The sequence below is a fragment of the Macaca mulatta genome, chromosome 12, assembly GCF_049350105.2.
Source record: "Macaca mulatta isolate MMU2019108-1 chromosome 12, T2T-MMU8v2.0, whole genome shotgun sequence".
Classification (NCBI taxonomy): Eukaryota; Metazoa; Chordata; class Mammalia; order Primates; family Cercopithecidae; genus Macaca; species Macaca mulatta.
In genome coordinates, this window is record NC_133417.1 from 130,164,033 (window position 1) to 130,185,936 (window position 21,904).

General features: G+C 40.6%; 1 protein-coding gene across 7 annotated transcripts in view; it reads right to left on the bottom strand.

Annotated features, from left to right (window-relative positions):
- DOCK10 (dedicator of cytokinesis 10) overlaps nt 1-21,904 on the bottom strand; it is a 288,958-nt gene that overhangs the window by 156,405 nt on the left and 110,649 nt on the right. For all 7 annotated transcript variants that reach the window (XM_077956660.1, XM_015111181.3, XM_077956661.1 and 4 more), the window contains one exon: nt 7,354-7,443. In XM_077956660.1, coding sequence (XP_077812786.1) covers nt 7,354-7,443 — 90 coding nt within the window. The remainder of the gene's footprint in view (nt 1-7,353; nt 7,444-21,904) is intronic.

Sequence of the window (21,904 nt, forward strand, 5' to 3'; positions counted from 1 at the left end):
GTGGCATATGTCCAGATGTTGGATCTGTCTATTCCTGGCTGTCTAACGCTGGCTGGGCAAATTTCTTAATGCTTCTATGACATAGTTTCCTTGTTATTAAAAGGTGATAATGATGATAATAACAAACATATGTTTGTAATTGCTACAAGTAAAGGGCTTAGAAGTGTATCTGGCACAAAGTAAGTAGTCAATAAAGGTTAGCTGCTATTAGCAATTGGGGTTAAGACTTTTTGCAGTGTAATTCTCTGGGACTATTTCTCAGTCTTAGCCCAGCTCTTTGGTGACCTCTTTCTTTTTATCTGCTGTCTCCAGGCCTGACTATTCATGTTCCATTATCATCACGGGATACTTGTAAGTAGGGTTTATCTTCTTCCTATCCTATAAAACACAGGTTTCACTTTATCTTTATCCTTAAAATCAAGGACTACTATGGGAGTTTTTGCAGGGTTTTCAGTACTAGTGACACAGAAAAATTAGCAGGGAATAAAATAGTTTTGTCCCAGGCTTCCTCCTTTATTTTTTTTTTTCCTATTTTAGATCCATACAGTTGAGAAAAAATATGATCAGAAGATTCATTCATGTTGCCCAAGAGAGTCGAATGTTGTGTACTGAGCTTTGCAACATAAAAGTTTAGCAGGTATTTGGGATCTAGGGCGAAAGGCACTCTACTTGGTTTCTCCTTGGAGCAGTTCTTAGAGAAGTAAGATGCTGATACAAGAGAGAAAAGAAAGCTACGAGCAGTTGAAAAGGAATTAAGGCGGGAACAAAAGTGAAGGTGAGAAATTTCCCCCCAGGAGCAATAATAAAATAAAGGCAAATTTTGTGGTCAACTTTTCCTCAGCGGAAGGTGACAGTCTCAGAGAACAGATAGATGAAAAGATCTATCTGGACATTTGAAGTTGTGAGGTAGAAGCTCTTGAAACACAAGCAACACTGAAGGCCTCTGGGAACCCTAGAATAGTCATTCGAAGTCTCTTGTGTTGTATGGATCCAGTTATCTGCTTTTCATGCCATCTTTCCCCTGGAAAAGTAGCTACACTTGAAACCTTGGTTGGATCTAGAGATTGGTGGTGGAGGTTCTGAATGGTCCCAGAATTTAGAGTTCGGGATAATTGGCCCTATCTTGAAAGCATGCCTGGCAATAAAATGAGGCAGTGTTAATACGTGGGAGCTGAAGGAGGCTGGCAGCCAAATCCAAGGCTCCGAAAGCCTTGGGTTCTAGAGACCCAGAGCCACCAGCTGGGAACACTTGTTCATGTGAGAGCAATTGGAAACTGCTGAAAACTGGAAATATACAAATGCTGTATACACACACCCCCAAAGAGGGCAAAAGGACCATGAAATGAAAAGTCCCTAAAATGATAGAAACATTTATAAATCTGTAGTAGTTGGATTAAAAATGACTGAGAATGGACTGTGTTTGCTGAATGTAATTCACTTCTGTGACTGAAAGACAAGCCCAGCAGGTGGAATCCTAAAGCAAGACACGCATGAGGTTTTGAGTGCTCCACATGCCATTTTCATCAGCAAACTAAAACAATAATTAAAAAGAATCTGAAGTAGTCTTTTAGGTAACTATCTAATGACTTGAAGAATTATGTTGGAGTTTTAATTTTTGCAGACAAGTTTAGACAACAGGCTTCAATTGCTTCCAATTCTGGCAGCATTTAAAAATACTCTTTTTTTTCTTTTTTTTTTTTGAGAGGGAGTTTTGCTCTTGTTGCCCAGGCTGGAGTGCAATGATGCGATCTCACATCACTGCAACCTCCGCCTCCTAGGTTCAAGTGATTCTCCTGCCTCAGCCTCCCAAGTAGCTGGGATTACAGGCACGTGCCACTATGCCCCGGTAATTTTGTGTTTTTAGTAGAGACGGGGTTTCACCATGTTGGTCAGGCTGGTCTCGAACTTCTGAGCTCAGGTGATCCACTCTCCTCGTCCTACCAAAGTGCTGGGATTACAGGTGTGAAACACCATGCCCAGCTCCCCCATCTCTACTAAAAATATGTTCTAACTAATTTTTCCAAAATAGCTTTTAAATTACAAAATTTGTATGTAATATCACAACAAAAGAGAATTACATACGTTGAAAATCAATCTCTCCCCTCCCACTAGAGTCCCAAACTTGTAGGTAACCAATGTTATGAGTTTGATGTGTGCATTCTTTTATCCTTTTCCTAGCCTTATATAAACATATTTATGCATATATGTATAGGTTTTATATCTTTCATGATATCATACTACAATTCTGTGACTTGGTTTTTTCTCCTAACAATGTATTATGGGCATCAGGGCGGGCGTGGTGGCTCACACCTGTAATCCCAGCACTTTGGGAGGCTGAGGTGGGTGATCGCTTGAGGGTGAGGAGTTTGAGAACAGTGTGACCAACATGGTGAAACCCCATCTCTACTAAAAATACAAAAGTTAGCCAGGCATGCTGGCAGGCGCCTGCAACCCCAACTACTCAGCAGGCTAAAGCAGGAAAATTGCTTGAACCCGGGAGGCAGAAGATGCAGTGAGCAGAGATTGCGCCACTGCACTCCAGCCTGGGTGACAGAGGAAAGACTCCATCTCAGAAAAAAACAAAACAAAACAAAACATGGGCATCAAAACTAAGCTATTTAAATAGATATGATTTTTTATTTGTTTTATATTATTACAAAATATAAATGTGAAAAAATTTTAGCCTCGCCCTTATTAATTGATAATTCAAAATTTCCAATGTGGCATACATGTCTGTTAATTAGATTTTTATTCCCAAGGGTGTTTTCATACTATGCGTTTGTATGTTGATACATGCTGCTTTAAAAATACTTGTGAATTACATTTCAAAAGTTACAGATGTGAGTATTTCAAACATCGTGTGACAGTGTTTCTTTCACTGTATTGTTATCATTGCTAAATGGTGTTTGTCTTAAAATTTTTCTTCCCTAAAATTGTTCTTTTAATTTCTATTTCCATGACTACTAGTGAGCCTGAGCGACCTTGTATACCTCTTAGCCAATTGCATTTCTTCTTTTAAACAGACTGCCCATCTCTTTTGCTCATATTTTCTCGGGTTATCTTTTTTTAAATTAATTTGCAGGATTTTGAATACTAGGAATGTATGTATTTATATGTGAGTGTGTGTGTTCAGCAAAAGATATAATGAATTACAAATGATTTCTCTGATTAAATATTTTCTTTTGACTCTGTTTATGGTACCGTACATTCATCATACAAATTTGAATGTTTTGTTTGGTTAAATCTGTCAGTTTTCCCTAACTTCCCACTTAAAAATGTTTTTCTACATTTTTATAACCTTTATTTTTATTTTGTTTATTTATTTATTTATTTATTTATTTATTTATTTGAGACGGAGTCTGGCTCTGTTGCCCAGGCTGGAGTGCAGTGGCATGATTTCAGCTCACTGCAAGCTCCGCCTCCCAGGTTCACACTATTCTCTGGCCTCCCCCTGCCAAGTAGTTGGGATTACAGGCACCCGCCACCAAATCCGGCTAATTTTTGGGTTGTTTTTTTGTATTTTTAGTAGAGACGGGGTTTCACCGTGTTAGCCAGATGGTCTCAATCTTCCGACCTCATGATTCACCCGCCTCGGTCTCCCAAAGTGCTGGGATTACAGGCGTGAGCCACCGCACCCGGCCTATAACCTTTGCTTTTAAAACTTAGATTATTTTATTCATCTGGAATTTATTTTTGTATGTAATATGAGATATGGACACAACTTTATTTTCTTCCAAAATGGATAGTTGAGTAGTGTTTGTTGAATTGTCCACTCTTCCCCAGAGACTTTGAAGTGCCATCTTTACTAAATCTCTTAAATAATATTATGCCCTTAAATTTGTTCTAGATATTTTTTGTTTCACTTGTTTATCTGTTCATTCCAGAACACAGAAAAAGATGTAGAGTGCCCCAATTTATTTTTTAAAGCTAGCATCTCTCTAATACCAAAGGAAAAAAGAAAACTAGAGCCAAATTTCACTCATAATATCAACTCCAAAATTTGAAATAAAGTAAAAACAATTAGAAGACAACACGGTATTAAGGTAATAATACAACTTGAAGTAGAAAGTTATACCAGAAATACAAGTAGGGATCCATAGGACAACAGCCCATTGATTTTATTACAGTGCTAACTAAAACAGAAAAGCTGTTGTATTAACAGGATACATATGCATGTGATAACAGGGCAGCCAGTCTTTATAAACACCCTAAAATTTCATAGAAAGACACCTTTTAAAATACAATAAATGCCAGAAATGAACATAAAACACCATCTTTCATAAAGGGTGAAAGATACTAAAGTCTCCCCCTAAATTCAAGAATAAGACATACTGCCTGGTATTAGCATTATTATTCAATATTGTTTTAGGGATATAAAATAATAGAATAAGACAAAAATCAAAGAAACAATATTCTTGTTAGAAAAGAAGAAAATTTTAATTGTTTACTCCTATACACCTAAGAAATTAAATACGAACTATTAGGATAAGAGCTAGTTATTTATATTAGGACATCAACAGCTTTTTAAAAATATCAGTAATTAACAGTAGGAATTAATTCATTAAGTAATTAACAGTAAGAAAAAGAAATGGAATTTTAAAATTCCACTCACATTTGTGACAAAATGGTAAGGACCTTAGAATAAATTTTACAACAAAGTTAAAGATCTTTATGAAGAGAATGCAATGTATTTCTGAAGAACGCATAAGACCTGGTTAAAGTTCCCTGTTGGGAAGTCAGTGTCATAAAAATGTCAAATCCTGCCTAAGTTAACATATATTTATTGGAGGTTTCAATAAGTCTGATTGTCTGGTATAAAAATTATTTGCCAGCTTTTTTTTAAGAATAGTGACACCCTACCGTATGCTAAGACTTTCTCTAAGGCAACTCTAAACAAAATATTATTGTACTGATATCACACACTATTTTTATCAGTAAATGGGAAAACAGTATTCTCAGATATCCTGATGTTATCTGAGTCTGCATTTTTTCTTTTTTCTATCTCCTTAAAAGGTATCGTAATGCAATGTGAACTTTGGGAAATACATACAAAATAATGGAATTGGGAAAAAAAGACCGATAAAACAATGATCTGAACTGAACAGTACAACAGAAAAATGTACAGTCATATTAATATTAATATGTACACTAATAAGGCTAGCTTATATAACATAAATATGTTAAGAGCCGAGAAAAGATATTGCTATTGTATGCAGCTTTAATGAATTCCTTGTTGGGACACAGCGCTTTCTCAGGGTTCAAGACTGAACTTAGATTCCACTACTTTCAGTTTGACCTGTGCTGGGCTAAATTTTATCACCATATTTTCTATAAGGAAAGGATAAGCATCATTTATTTATTCAGTAAACATCTGCTAAGTAGCTGCTAGGCACTGGCTCAATTCCTGCTCTAAAGCCGCCTGGAGTCTGGTTAGAAGAAAAATAAGCCATTTTGTAGGCCTCTTACACACCAATAAAATGCAAGTCAATGGTATACTCAGAGATGTTCCATCAGTCCTTGATGTAGTTTGGCTATGTGTTCCCATCCAAATCTCATGTTGAAATGTAATCTCCAATGTTGAAGGTGTGGCCTGGTGGGAGGCGTTTGCATCATGGGGGTGGATCCCTCATGAAAGGCTTGTGCCATCCCCTTGGTGATACATGAGCCCTAGCTCTGAGTTCACATGAGATCTGGCCATTTGGCTGGGCACAGTGGCTCCTGCCTTTAATCCCAGAACTTTGGGAGGCCAAGGCGGGCAGATCACTTGAGGTCAGGAGTTTGAAACCAGCCTAGCCAACACGGTGAAACCCCATCTCTACTAAAAATACAAAAGTTAGCCTGGCATGGCCAGGCGCGGTGGCTTATGCCTGTAATCCCAACACTTTGGGAGGCCAAGGTGGGCGGATCATGAGGTCAGGAGATAGAGACCATCCTGGTTAACATGGTGAAACCCCGTCTCTACTAAAAATACCAAAAAAAAAAAAAAAAAAAAAATTAGCCGGGCATGGTGGTGTATGCCTATAGTCCCAGCTACTTGGGAGCCTGAGGCAGGAGAATGGCATGAACCTGGGAGGCAGAGCTTGCAGTGAGCTGAGATCATGCCACTGCACTTCAGCCTGGGCGACAGAGTGAGACTCCGTCAAAACAAAACAAAACAAAACAAAAAAAATTAGCCAGGCATGGTGGTGGGCTCCTGTAATCCCAGCTACTCAGGAGGGTGAGGCAGGAGAATCGCTTGAACCTGGGAAGCGGAAGTTGCAGTGAGCTGAGATCATGACACTGCACTCCAGCCTGGGCAACAAACCAAGACTCTGTCTCAAAAAACTAAATAAATAAATAAATAAAAATAAATAAATAAATAAAAGAAGTGCGTGGCACCGCCCGCTCCAGGCTTTCACTCCATGACATGCCTGCTCCCCCTTTGCCTTCAACCATGAGAGTAAGCTTCCTGTGGCCTCCCTAGAAGCCACGCAGATGCCAGCACCATGCTTCCTGGACAGCCTGCAGAAACGTGAGCAAATTAAACCTCTTTTCTTTATAAATTACCCAGTATCAGGTATTTCTTTATAGCAATGCAATAATAGCCTAATATAGTCCCTTCAAGCTGTCTACAGAGTTTTACTGTTAACTATTTCCATAGTTAGTCCTAAAAAGAGATACATCTTCAAATAAGAACTCCATCATCCAAAATTCTCATGTAGTATGGCTGCTCCTAAGGCTCAATCTACATAAATAAAATTAAATCAAATCTTTGTATTGGGAATACTTACATCTTTCTCGACTTGCGGGTTTTAAGTTAATTAAAAACAAAAAGAAAAATCTAAAACTTGAACAGTCACCAAATAATGTGAAATGATTAAGAGGAAGATGAAGAGTCATCTAACAAGTAATGAAGATTGAAAGACATCCACTAGGGCCAGGCGCGGTGGCTCATGCCTGTAATCCCAGCACTTCAGGAAGCTGAGGTAGGTGGATCACTTGAGGTCAAGAGTTCGAGAGCAGCCTGGCCAACATGGCAAAACCCTGTCTCTACTGAAAATACAAAAATTAGCCAGGCATGATGGCGTGTGCCTATAATCCCAGCTACTGCGGAGGCTGAAGCACAAGAATTGCTTGAACCCAGGAGGTGGAGGCTGCTCTGAGCAGAGGTGGTGCCACCACACTCCGAGCCTGGGTGACAGAGTGAGGACCTCCCCCCACAAAAAAAAAAAAAAAAAAAGGACATCCACTAGTTAGAATATTTGGAATTATCTATTGAAAATGAGAGGAAGATAATAATAGTAAATTGCATTGAGAATCCCCTGGGAAAAAGCAAAAGCCTTATACATAAAACATTGGAAGCATCACATTTACCTCCTTCACCAGTAAATTTTCTGCCTTGTGCTCTGCATCTTCAGGTACTGTTGAGTACAACGTGCGGATATCCCAGGAAACTGTGGCTGCCTGAAACGAACAATGAAAAGAAATTGAGTCCTCCAGCTTAGAAGTGTTGAGCAGACTAGCACACTGAAAACACAAAAGGGAAGTCTTTTAGATCTTAGTATTTAAAGTTATTTAAAGTTAACAGAAGACAGAAGTACTTCTGTAGTTCTTCCCAATTTAATCTCTAGGAGAGAAGATGCAGACATTTATTTGATTACCAGTACTAGTATTTTTACAACAGTGACTGTTTTTACTGCAGCTCATAGTTTTAAGCTGTTTCTGCCTTTGCAGAAAACAAAAATTTAGGCATCTGTATGTTTCCAATTTAGCTTATTTCTATTGGAATCTTTTTTTTTTTTTTTTTTTGAGACGGAGTCTTGCTCTGTCACCCAGGCTGGAGTGCAACGGTATGATCTCGGCTCACTGCAACCTCCGCCTCCCGGGTTCAAGCGATTCTCCTGTTGCAGCCTCCCTAGTAGCTGGGATCACAGGTGCCCACCACCACCCCCAGCTAATTTTTATATGTTTTCGTAGAGACGAAGTTTCATCATGTGTTGGCCAGACTGGTCCTGAACTCCTGACCTCAGGTAATCCACCCGCCTCGGCCTCCCGAAGTGGAATCTTTTTTATTATTGCTGCTAAGGCTAAAATAAATTTGAAATGAAGAAGAAAACTTACAAAATCAGCATTATTTGAATAATATTGTAAATGATCTCAAATATCAAAGGATAAACACAGTCCCTTTTAGAAGCTAACTGTGCGTGTGTGCGTGTGCCTGTGCACATACAGTCGTAGTTAGGGGTGGGAAGGAAGAAGGAGTGTTTAGTGAATCTGAACCTTGAAAAAAAGAGGTTGTGTTTTTGGTGTCTTTATTTTTGCTGAAATAAGCCATCTATTTTTCAACTTCCATGCTAAATAAACAATATTCTTTTAAATGAATACATATTAATTATTATATAAAGTACTTCTTAAAACAAAACATCTAAAACAGAATTTCATAGGTTATTGCCTCTTATATGTCTTCAGCCCATGAAGCACAGAAGAATGAAATGCCCTAAAACAGCAAGTTTCCACTTCCAGTCATCTGCTTCCTTTAGTCTGTGCACCTCAGTAGTTATAGGGATGCTCAGGTGATGAGTCTGTGACATCCATGGTACCAACAGCTGAGATTTCATATATTGCACATCCCCCAAATCACAGCTATTCATTTAAACTGCTCTGGATTAGCTGTTGGAACAGATAAGAATCTCCAAACCCATCCTCAGTATTGGAGAAGATGGGTAGGGAGGGGTCAAGGGAGTTTTGTCTTCCGAGTTCACAGCCTTTGCTGGCAGCGCTGCCACCAAGGGCGGTGTCCTTCCCATCATTCCTTCTCTTCCAATCCTGGACTCTTATTTTCTCCAAATCTCTTCTTTCTTCACTCCTGATGTAAGCTCGGTAAGTGCACATTTTATTTTGTTCACTTATAACCTCAGTGCTAGTTGGATACCTAAATGATTCTTTGTTGAATTTATTGACTGGGTGTATATGTGTGTTCCATAAGAGGATGAGAGAGTGTGGGAGCATATATGTGTGTGGTGTGTGTGTGTGTGAGCATGTGCAATTGGGTGGGTGTGTCGGTGCAATGAGTGTGTAGAGTGTGTGTGCATGAGACTGTGCTGCATTTGAGTGTGCGTGTTTGTGCGGTGTGTGTGTTATGTGAGCATGTGTGGTGAGTGTGTGTGGCGCGGTGTGTGTGTGTGGTGTATGTGCATGTGTAGTGTGAGAGTGTGTGGTGTGTGTGTGTGATGTGTATGTGGTATGAGTGTGTGTGGTGTGTGTACTTGTGTATGTGGTGTGTATACAGTGTATGTGTGTGGTTTGAGTCTGTGAGCATGTGCAATTGGGTGTAGTGTGTGTGTGCAATGAGTATGTGTGGAGTGTGTTAGTGTGTATACATGAGTGTGTTGTATTTGAGTGCATGTGTATGTGTGATGTGAGTGTGGTAGTGTGTGTGTGGTGTGAGTGTATGTGTGGTGTGAGTGTATGTGTGGTGTGAGTGTGGGCGTGTGTGTTGTGTGTGTATGTATGTGTGGTGTGAATGTGTGTATGGTGTGTGTGTATGTGTGGTGAGTGTGTGTATGTGTGGTGTGGATATGTGGTGTGGATGTGTATGGTGTGTGTGTGTGTATGTGTGGTGTGTGTGGTGAGTGTGTGTATGTGTGGTGTGTATATGCATGGTGTGTGCATGGTGAGTGTATGTGTGGTCCGTGTGGTGTAAGTGTGCTGTGTGTGGTGTGTGTGTGGGGAGTGTGTGTATGTGTGGTGAGTGTATGTGTATGTGTGGCATGTATATGTGTGGTGTGTGTGTGTGGTATGTTTGTATGTTGCATGTATGTGTGGTATGAGTGTGTGTGGTGTGTGTGTGGTGTGAATGTGGTATGTGTGGTATGTGAATGTGTGTGGAGTGTGTCTGCATGTGTATGTGTGTACACATGTGAATGGGTGTGATGTGTCAGTGTGTGTGTGGTGTGAATGTGTGTGGTGTGTGCGGTATGTGAAGGCATGTGGAGTGTGTCTGCATGCGTGTGTGTATACACATGTGAATGGGTGTGATGTGTCAGTGTGTATGTGTGGTGTGAATGTGTGTGGTGTGTGTGGTATGTGAATGTGTGTAGAGTGTCTACATATGTGTGTCTGTACACATGTGAATGGGTGTGATGTGTCAGTGTGTGGTGTGTGTGTGGTGTGTCTGTATGTGTGGTGTGAATGTGTGTGGTGTGTGGTATGTGAATCTGTGTAGTGTGTCTGCATGTGTATGTGTGTACACATGTGAATGGGGGTGATGTGTCAGTGTGTGTGGTGTGTGTGTATGTGTGGTGTGAATGTGTGTGGTGAATGTGTGTGTGTAGTGTGTTGTAGTGTGGTGTGTATGTGTGGTGTGTATGTGTGGTATGAGTGTGTCTGGTGTGTCTGTATGTGTGGTGTGAATGTGTGTGGTGTGTGGTATGTGAATGTGTGTAGAGTGTCTGCATATGTGTGTACACATGTGAATGGGTGTGATGTGTCAGAGTGTGTGTGGTGTATGTGTGGTGTGTGTGTGGTGTGTCTGTGTGATGTGAATGTGTGTGGTGTGTGTGGTATGTGAATGTGTGTGGAGTGTGTCTGCATGTGTATGTATGTACACATGTGAATTGGTGTGATGTGTCAGTGTGTGTGTGGTATGAGTGTGTGTGGTGTGTGTGTATGTGTGGTGTGAATGTGTGTGGTGTGTGGTATGTGAATCTGTGTAGTGTGTCTGCATGTGTATGTGTGTACACATGTGATGGGGGTGATGTGTCAGTGTGTGTGGTGTGTGTGTGTATGTGTGGTGTGAATGTGTATGGTGAGTGTTGTGGTGTGTGTGTAGAGTGTTGTAGTGTGGTGTGTGTATGTGGGGTATGTGTGGTATGAATGTATGTGGTGTGTCTGTGTGGTGTGAATGTGTGTGGTGTGTGGTATATGAATGTGTGTGGAGTGTGTCTGCATGTGTGTCTGTACACATAAGAATGGGTGTGATGTGTCAGTGTGTGTGGTGTGTATGTGTGGTGTGTATTTGTGGTGTGAAAGTGTGTGGTATGTGAATGTCTGTGGAGTATGTCTGCATGTATATGTGTGTACACGTGTGAATGGGTGTGATGTGTCAGTATGAGTGTGTATGTGTGGTGTGAATGTGTGTGGTGAGTGTTGTGTGTGTGTAGAGTGTGTTGTAGAGTATGGTGTGCGTATGTGTGGTGTGTGTGTGCGGTATGAGTGTGTGTGGTGCGTATGTGTGGTGTGAATGTGTGTGGTGTGTGGTATGTGAATCTGTGTAGAGTGTGTCTGCATGTGTATGTGTGTACACATGTGAATGGGGGTGATGTGTCAGTGTGTGTGGTGTGTGTATGTGTGGTGGCAATGTGTGTGGTGAGTGTTGTGTGTGTGGAGTGTGCATGTGTCTGTACACGTGTGAACGGGTGTGATGTGTTGGTGTGAGTTTGTGTGCATGTGCACATGCATGTCGGGAAGCACGGGGTTTGTATCCTATGAAAAAGGAAGAACGTCATGTAGATTTAACAAGATCAGAAGATGAAAAATAATGAGAAAACTAGGATCTAGATACATCGCTAGTGAAAACGAATGCTCGCCCTAAAGCACAGCTGCGGACTGAGCTCCCTGGGCCACTGCACTTGCTCCAGGATTTGACTGCAGCTGTATGAACAGAGCTCAGAAGAGCTGTGGCTACCAGTTCAAACCAGGCATAGGTGCAGGGAGCAAGCATAGTGCCACAGATGGAGCAGGGAGCGGTTGCTTTGCATGAAAAGTAAGATAGAGTCAATGTGGATCTTCTTATTTACATTTACATTTTACTTTGTTGTTGTTGCTGCTGTTGAGACAGGGTCTCATTCTGTTGGCCAGGTTGCAGTGCAGTGGTACAATCACAGCTCACTGCAGCCTCGACATCCGGGGTTCAAGTGATCGCGCTCCCCAGTAGCTGAGACTACAGGTGCGCACCACTATGCCTGGCTAATTTTCACTTTTTTTATTTTTATTTTTGTAGAGACGGGGTCTCACCATGTTGCCCAGGATGGTCTCCAGCTCCTGGACTCAAGGGATCTGCCTGTCTCGGCTTCCCAAAATGCTGGGATTACAGGCATGAGCCACTGTGCCTGGCCTACATTTGACATTTTTAATTCCTTTAGAGTTCCTTTCTTCAAGTTGCTTATTTTATGCTATTCACTCTGTTAGAAGATAAACAGTAAATAAACTATATTGAAGTTTTGGAGTAGAATATTAAGAACCATGCCTAAATTGAGCTTTGGGGATTATTGCTGAGTTTAAATTATCTGAGATGCCTTTGTTTCCTATTTGGATGGATAATTTACGGATACATGGTGTTACTTGCTTGGTTTCCAGGGAATATTACATATTATAATATACTGGGAACATTAGACATTTTTCTCTCTAATTCAAAAAAAATTCTATATTATGGCCCTTATTAATAATTTTTTTATACAAAAATGCAAGCTATTCCTCTTTTTCATTTTCCACTAGAGTCTCCATTGCTTTCTTGACTTTTTAAAAAATACTTTTAAGTCTGATGGAGAGTAGAGTAACATGGCTCAAAATTAAGCTTATAATTAAGTAAAACGTAAATAATAAGATCTGAATTGGCTTCATCATACTTTGCATGTGACAAAACCACTCCCTGTTCCATCTATGTAGTAAACTCACAGTCCCACTACGATCACTGCTCTGTGACATAATAAAATACAGTGGGCCAGGCACAGTGGCTCATGCCTGTCATCCCAGCCCTTTGGGAGTCTGAGGTGGGCAGATCAACTGAGGTCAAGAGTTCGAGACCAGCCTGGCCAACATGGCAAAACACCATCTCTCTCTCTCTCTCTCTCTCTACACACACACACACACACACACACACACACACACACACAATAGCCGGGTGTAGTGGCGGGCACCTGTAATCCCAGCTACTCGGGAGGCTGAGTCAAGAGAATCACTTGAACCTGGGAGGCGGAGGTAGCAATGAGCCAAGATCGTGCACTACAGCCAAGGCATCAACAGCAAAACTCCGTTTCAATAAATAATAATAATAACATGAACACTTAGCTGATTTAAGAAGCTTTTTGTTTGTTTGTTTGTTTTATTGATAAGTTTCTGGAATGTGGGCTTGGGTTCTCCGTAACAGTAATCACATGTCTACTAGGTTAGTAATGTCCTATAGTTAGATAGGTCCCCAAATACTAAGGTAATGTTCACATCCAATTTATGAGACTGCGAATTCATTCAGGTCGGGTTACAAAAATTGCTTAATCATGAGTACAATGCCTGGAGAGCTCTTGTTATAAAATGATGTTGACTTTTTACTAAATAAGACAACGGGCTGAATCATGCTCTTGGAACCATGTGATAAATCTAAAACATTATTTTACAATATGTGCAATTATTGCACATCTAATGTCTTGTGCAGGTTACACAAGGTATAGGAAAGGGAATGCATATATAATGCATGCCCATAATGTGCTATCGAGCTTAGTTGTATTTTATTATAATACTGGAGTAGTTGTCTGAAAAAGTGCAAGGACAGCCAGGCACAGTGGCTCACGCTTATAATCCCAGCACTTTGGGAGGCTGAGGCAGGTGGATCACCTGAGATCGGGAGTTCGAGATCAGCCTGACCAACATGGAGAAACCCCGTCTCTACTAAAAATACAAAAAAAAAAAAAAAAATTAGCTGCGCATGGTGGCACATGCCTGCAATCCCAGCTACTCGAGAGGCTGAGGCAGGAGAATCGCTTGAACCCGGGAGGCGGAGGTTGCGGTGAGCCAAGATGGCGCCACTGTACTCCAGCCTGGGCAGCAAGAGTGAAACTCCATCTAAAAAAAAAAAGTGCAAGGACTCCACAAGTTTCCACTTTAAAAACTGTGGCACTTCTTCTCATTTTAGATCTCTTTAATGTGTCTCCACTGAAGCAAAAGTGAATTGATCAAATAAGAAGAAAACTATAAACAATCATATTTGGTAAGGGTTTTAATATGGTTACAAAGAATTTTTTCTTTTCTGAGAATCAGATGCTTTCAGACCACTACAAATTGTCTTGACCACAAGAGACTTCCTGTTCTCTTTTATAAAACTCTGGTCAACAATTAGTATAGCTCAATAGCATAAAACGGATCTGAAACTGCAGTGGAACTCAGCTGAGCTTCTCCTTTGGCGGTAGGATTTCATAAGGAGCCTATCTCTTGTCCAGAGATCAGGCATTTGAAAATAAAAACTGTCCTGAAATGATGCATGCAGGCCTGTGTTTATAGTTTCAGGTCCATGAGATTCAGACATCCTCCCTTGCAGCCCTGTCACTTTCTGGTTCCTTGTAGCCTGCCGTGTATGGTCTTGGGGGTTTTGTAACAGCCACCAATCTGCTGGCTACACTGGCTACAGAAGACTTCATTCCAAGCACATCAGGACCATCTCTCAGTTGGCCAAAGATCACTGTAAAAGTCTAAAAAAGGGCTGCTTATCCTATCTTGGGGCTGAGAAAAGTATTGTATCTTCCTCTAACAGTATTGTATCTTCTACCTGTTCGAAAAGGAGGACAAAATGATGGTGTTTAATCAATCAGCCTAAGCTTGGGGACTTACAAGCCTCACAGTAAGGATTATTAACTAAAATTTCATGATTAATGACCCTCAGCACGTGTTTAAAAGTGATTTTAACCTAAATTTTTCAGACACTGAGATTGCCTTTTATTCTATTAGAGAATGTCCTTAGATTACATTAGTCGCTTGAAAAACATCTTTTACCACATTCAGAAGAGTATTGTGATTTTATCTTACTTGTTGTTTAAATACATGAGAATATTACTTTAGTACCTGACTTGTGCTTTAAAAGGAAAGCCTTTCTTGTTTTGCTGGGGTTAAACTGTATGGCAAATACACAAATAATGAACAGTTGTCTATTACTGGATAGTCATCATTCCAGCCAAGTTAAGCAAGGGGACGCAGTGTCATAGTATTTTGGTATATGGTAGGGATAGAAGTCTGTAAGAAGTTCAAGGTGTTTTACTCTTGGATTGACAAACTAGTCATTTCACTTCTTTTTAGTGACTTATTTTCCAGGCTCCAAAATGTGTCTCATCTCCTCTAAAGAGGTGAGGACCAAACATTCTACATATGGGAAGATGTGAGCATTAATAGAAACGAGTTGCTCCAACAATATAAAGATACCTACTGTACCAGGACCTCCCCCTGGCAAAGACTCTGAGGTCTGTGGTCTGAGTTTACCATCCAAGAAAGCCCAGTAAAGAGGGCTGCCTGCTGCGAGGCCTGCAGACATGGTCTAGGGAAGGGAAATGGACTGAAGAGCAGCCCAGCACTGCCAACTCTCACTGGCTCCATCCCACCTGGCTGCCCGCATTTGTCCTTCGGGACCAGCCTCATTCCTGCACAGGGCCTTTGCCTATGCTCCTCTGCCTCTCCCAAAGTCTTTTTCTTTCCTCATTCTTTCAAAATCCCAGGTTTTGTATAGGTGCCAGTTCCTTTTGAAAAGCTTTCTAATTCATCCAACACACATTTCTCTTCCCTAAATGCTATTATTTACTCTCTGTAGCACACATGAAGTCTGCAGCTTACCTTTAGGCCCAAAAGTTATGCTGCTGATGAATTCAGCCAGTCATTTTACCTGTGTGTTTTATTGTTTATAAGCAAGCACATTACGTCTGCTTTGGGAGTAAAATATAACAACTGTAAAATAAGTTTTGCCATGTTCCTTATTACTCCTTTGCTATGTCCCATTAATTCCTTTAAAGAATAAAGTGCTTGTATCCAGATATATGTTTTCATGATTCTTTTGTATCCTTCCTGTGATCACATACACCACCTCTACCCTAGTACATAGAACGGCTTTAAAAAAATATCTAATTGAAATATAATTGATATGTCATAAAAATTTATCCTTTAAAAGTATAGAATTAAGTGGTTTTTGGTATATTCACAGAGTTGTGCAACCATTACCACTATTTAATTACAGAACATTTTCATCATGCCCAAAAGAAACCCCATATCCACTCTCATTCACTTCTCATTTTCCCATCTCCCCAGCCCATGGCAACCACTAATCTCCTTTCTGTCTCTATGGATTTGCCTATTTTGAACATTTCGTATATGTGGACTATGTGGTCTTTTGTGACTGGCTTGTTTCACTTAATACAATGTATTCAAGGTTGATCTAAATTGTAGCATGTATCAACATTTCATTCCTTTTTATGGCTGAATGATAATAACATTCCATTTTATGGATATACCACATTCTGTTTATCCATTCATCAGCTGATGGATTATTTGGGTTATTTTCATTTTGGGGCTATTATGAATAATGCTTGTATGAACATTTGTATCCACGTCTCGTGTGGACATACATTCTTAGGACAATCAAACACAGACCAGGGTCCCCACACACATTCTTACTGAAATAAAATAAGCAACTAGAACTGTTGCAGTACAGTACTTATTTTCTAATGGCATCACTCACTGTGGGATTCAGGAAGTTAATATTTCCCCCAACTTGTGTGCCTTCTTTTTCTAAGAAGCATCTGACCAAAAGCATGCTGTTTAGACAGAAACTAATAGTAAAAGTCAAGGTGCTTATGTTAGATTTCTGTCCTTCCAGTTGCTCTATTTCCTTGAACAACAGCCTTTCCAAATCTTAACTTCATTAGCTTGTAAGTGAGAAGAATATTATAACATAGAAAGAATCTAACGACAAAGACTATTACTTAGCTTTCAAATTGCAATTACAATGTTCTTACATGAACACCAGGAGCCATTTAAAAGCCTGCTTTTCAGGCTCAAAAGCCACAGATTTTTTTTAAAAGAGGTTAAGATTCTTATAAAATGTTAACCTTTGTCTCTGGAAAAAAAAAAAAAAAAAAGAAAGAAAACTCATGACCTTACTGATTTGCAATTTAAAACATATTCAAGTCTTTCTGCTTCCTCTCTAGAATGACCCTTGTGGTTTTGTCTAGAAGTCCCCATATACCATCTGCTTTGCTTTTCATTGCTGAAGACATACTATGAAAAGAACAAGCCATTGGTATATCATGATATCCACAATTCTCTGAGTTTTAATAGTAGCCAGTGAAAAGTGCAGAATGTCCTGGAGTGCCCTGGGACACAGTTCTGACCTACTAATATGAAGATGGAATTTGAAAAGATAATGAGCCTCTTGGGTGATTGTAGTTATGTGACATAGACTACAATCTTTTGACTTTGAAAATCACACTGCCCAGTGTTGAAAGTGTGACTGTTCAAGTGTAAGTTCTGCTTCTTATTCATATTGGTGTCCTGGATATATACAGCTTAGATCACCAAAGGTGGTCCCTGAAGGTAAGATGAAATAAGAGTTTTACTGGTGTGGACAATATTGAAGTATAGTTGATAGGTGGTCTTCCTACACAGTGTACAGTCTCATCAGCTTTCAGACATCAGAACTTTCTTAATATGGTTTTGTATTTCCCAGAAATGATCCCATCTCAGGCTTTCTACATCTTCTGCTCAGGAAGAAACTCATTTCTGACTTTCTCAACTTTTTTCCTGCTATTTTGCATCAGCCTCTTCTTAAACAGAATCATTTAACAATATGATTCAGTGTGTCCTTGAAACCATTTTTCTTAGCACTTGCTTTCTTTTCTTACTTTCTTTGCCTACTTTACTGAGTCACACACTTTGGTGACTAAGTTCTTTATTTTTTGTTTTGTTCTAAAGTTTCGATTACTACCAGCTTGAAAAAGAACGATGAACAAAAGTAGCAAATACAATTATTGAAGCAGTATAAGTTTTTGCAATTAATGGTTTAATAAATACATCAATACTGCTTATTTTAGTGAATCATCAGGACACATGTAGTGCAGAAGTTCATGCTGCTCAGTCCCAGAACCCACATACCGGGAGGACTAGCTTCTACCTGGTGTGCCAAAATAAAGGAAAGTGTTTCTGTGTCAGGCCCTTAACCTGGAAGAAAACTGTTTTAATTCCATGTTTGATAATCTATGGAATGTCCATGAACAAGACATTGTGTTGGGTACTTGAAGTACAGATGTGAACTGATTTGTCCCTTGCCTACTAACAGAAAGGAAGTGAATGAGTAAGTGAAGAAGTATACGAAAGTGTTAGAGGGCTGGGTGCAGTGGCTCATGCCTGTAATCCCAGCACTTTGAGAGGCCAACTTTGAGGCTGCAGTGACTTGCCACTATACTCCAGCCTGGGTAACAAAGCGAGACTCCATCTCTTTAAAAAAAGTGTTAAAAGGAGAAAACTAAGCTTTGTTGATATCAGCTAGGAACCAGGCACTATGTTGGAAGGAATGGGCCTCTTTAAAAAGAAAATCGTGTTCTTAGTGCTGTTTTTTAAGGTTATCTGTTGAGTTGAGTTGTGCCAAAGAGGGAAGTATTTTCCTCACTATCAAGCAAAGTCAATTACTTCAGCCTCTTTATTCTCAAGAATTTTGTTTCAGAATAGGCTTTGGTTCCTCAAGGTAGTCAAAGGATCAACATTATGTTATAAAATAGCAATCTAGATGTTTCTGAAAGATAATTCCTGAAATAAATATTTATTTTCCATCTGCTTTGTGCCAAGTTCTGCTTTAGTTGCTGAAAATCTTTCAACGATCCAGACAGAAGATGCCTCTGTCCTGCTAGAGGCGACCGTCCAACAGCGAGAAACAAGTGACAGAGGAGTGAAAAAGCAAACGAGGAGATTTCCCAGTGGTGTTAAGTGTTAGCAAGAGAAGCAGGTGGGGTAACGTTATAAAGTAACTGGGTGTGAGGGCAGCGTAGCTCGGAAGTCAGGGATGCTTCTTTGTAGAGGTGACATTTAAACTGAGTTGTGGCTGAAAAATAGGAACCAGCTATACAGAGAGTGTAAAGGCCCTACAGAGGGGATGAGCTTGGCGACCTGGGGGAACAGAAAGAATGCTTGATGTCTGTGCAGTGACTGAGGAAAGCAGGCTAGATGAGAGCTCAGAGATCATGGGGAACCGGATGACAGGTGTTATGGGAGGAGCTGGTTTTGACTCTTAAGGCAATGAGAAGTCACTGAGAAGTTTTAGCCAGAGGCATGGCGTTATCTAATTTGTGTTCCTAACAGCTTCCATTGAGTACTGTGTGTGAACGAATCAAAGCAGAGCAAAGAAGAAAGCAGGAGGACCAGTTACAAAGCCACTTCTTGGAGGGGAGGTGTGGTCCAGGCAAATGAGGGTATTTGGCGGTTGGGACAGCAGAGTGAATAGAGAAACACTTTTAATATATACAGTCACAATGTAAGAATACTGCCTCGGTGAAAAGTAATCTTTCCGGTGTACTAGATACCAGATGAAGTCTCTGATTCTTGGTATTTCTTAACCAGAAGCATTCTAAGTCAACTTGCTTTTTCATCCATAAAAGGGCATGAGCTCCTTAAACACAGTGCTTTTGCTTTTCTTGTCAGTCTCACTAGTCTAGGAAGTGCTGTTCTATATTCAGCAGCTCGTGGGTGCCGAATAAATATTGATTAAACAAACCAAGTAATGAATCATGTGTGCTGCAAGTGTGGGTGCTTGGTAACGTGGAAACATACGAGTGAGCTGGATTCTCCAATCTGCAGGGCAGAAACTGGATGAAAGATGTTTAGAGGTAGGGGTGGGAAGCTTGGAGCTGCCCCTCTCCTTCCATCCCGGGATGTCTTGGGATTGGGGTGGTCATTCTATGACCACTTCACATTGGCTCAGTGGAGATCGACCCCACACACCCCAGAGGAGCCTCACCCACTGCTCAAGGGAGAGCCGAGGAAATGACATGCTTGCCGACTGCACGGACACTTCCTGTTGGTGCACCACATCCCTAAAATGTGACATAGGCTGTGGGTGAAGCAGGCAACATTAGAGATTTACAGACACGCCTATATTCCACAAAGAGCGTAAGGATAAAAACCAAAAACGCATGCAGTTGTACTGTATGTCAGCCAACTTTTTCTGTAAAGCATCGAAGAATAAATCTTTTCCGGCTGAATGTCTCTGTTGCCACTACTGCAACTCTGTTGCAACCCTGCCTTTGCATCATGAACACAGCCACTGACAAGAGGTCAAGGAATGGTGTCCATGTTCAATAAAACTTTCTTTATGGATATCAGAATTTGAATTTCAGATAATTTTAATGTGTTTGGAAATGTCTTTTTTCCTTAAGCTATTTTAACAACATTAAAACCATTCTTAGCTCATGGGACATAATAGGCAGCAGGTCACCCAAGGGCCACCTTGGTGCCAAGTTTGCCAAGCCGTACTCTGTAGAGCAGGAAAAATGAGGAACAATCTCCACATATTATTCAAAAATGGGTAATTTTATGTAGAGATAATATCTAATACTATCCTTTTGTTTGTCAGTTGCTTAATGCAAATTAAAATTTAGCCATTTGGAGGATGCGACATTTGCTGATAGTAAGGATTAGGTGGCATTGAAAATCTCTTGGGCAGAGATTAATTGTGAACGATTCTTTGGACCACACTCCCCACTTCCTCCAGGTCCTGTTTTATGTTTTCCACACAGAGCCCAGATGAACTTTTAATATTTAGGAATCCACACTCAGTCATTTGTTTTCCTTCTTGAAACACTCCTGTGACTTGCCCTTGCCTGTAGTTAGAATAAGATGCAAATGCCTTATCCTGTCCAGCCATACCAATCTCCAGTCTTAGAGTTCTTCAGGGCCTTTGCACCAGCTATCCCTTTAGGCTGAAACACACCTTCCCCAGCATGGCTGATCCTTCTTGAGAACTCAGAACTCAGCTTAAATGTCGCCTTCTTAGAGAGGCTCATCCATGGTCACCTAGACCAACGCAGTTCTTACCCTACTCAGATTCTATCATCAGATTCTCCCTGGTTTTATTTTCCTCATAGAACTGGTCTCTATCTGAATTATCTGGCAAATTAATTGGTTTACCGTTTTCTTTGGAATAAGTAAACCTTCAATAAGTAAACCCACCAAAAGATAAGCTCCCTTAGAACCCCAGGTGATTTCTGTCTAATCACTGCTGTCTCCATTCATTGAGTAATGCCCAGTATTCGGTATTATACATCATGTATTTGCTGAATGAATACAGGAAGGAAATGGTTTGGGGTGTGTTATAGAATAGTATGTTTGGAACTGTGCTGGTCTTTTACCCCAGTTGGGAATGAGGGTGACTGTGTATGATGGGCCGGAATGGGGTGGGAGAGAGTAGGCTATGGCTTTGAGAAATGGGCAAGGACCACATCTTGAAGCAGGCATTGGGTCATGCTGAGGTGACTGCACTACATTTGGAAGGCAGTCGGGGAGCCACAGAAGGGTTTTAAGCAGCCATGGAATAAAATAGTTGAGTGTATTTATTGGAATGTTCACATTGGAAAAATAAAGAGTTATTGTATTCTCCATTACACTGCTAAGGACGGTAAAGATCAAGGAGTAAACAGACACATTCCTCAATTTAAATGAGCATGGAAAGATGCCAAAACAATCCAAACTCGCTGCAAACTTTACAGTCCATCTACCTGCATCCTCTACTTTCTTTTTGAGCTAGGAGGCCTTGAAGTAGCATTTGACATATTTTTGAAGGACAAAACTAGGAGAAAAGATGCTCCTGGATTCATGATTTTTGGTGTTGTTTGACATAAAGAGGCCATTCAAGGCTGGGCGTGGTGGCTCACCCCTGTAATCCCAGCACTCTGGGAGGCCGAAAATGGGTGGATCACTTGAGGTCATGAGTTCGAGACCAGCGTGGCCAACATGGTAAAACCCCATCTCTACTAAAATTACAAAAATTAGCCAAGTGTGGTGGCATGCACCTGTAATCCCAGCTACTTGGGAGGATGAGGCAGGAGAATCACCTGAATCTGGGAGGTGGAGGTTGCAGTGAGCCAAGATTGTGGCACTGCATTCCAGCCTGGGTGACAGAGAGACACTTGGT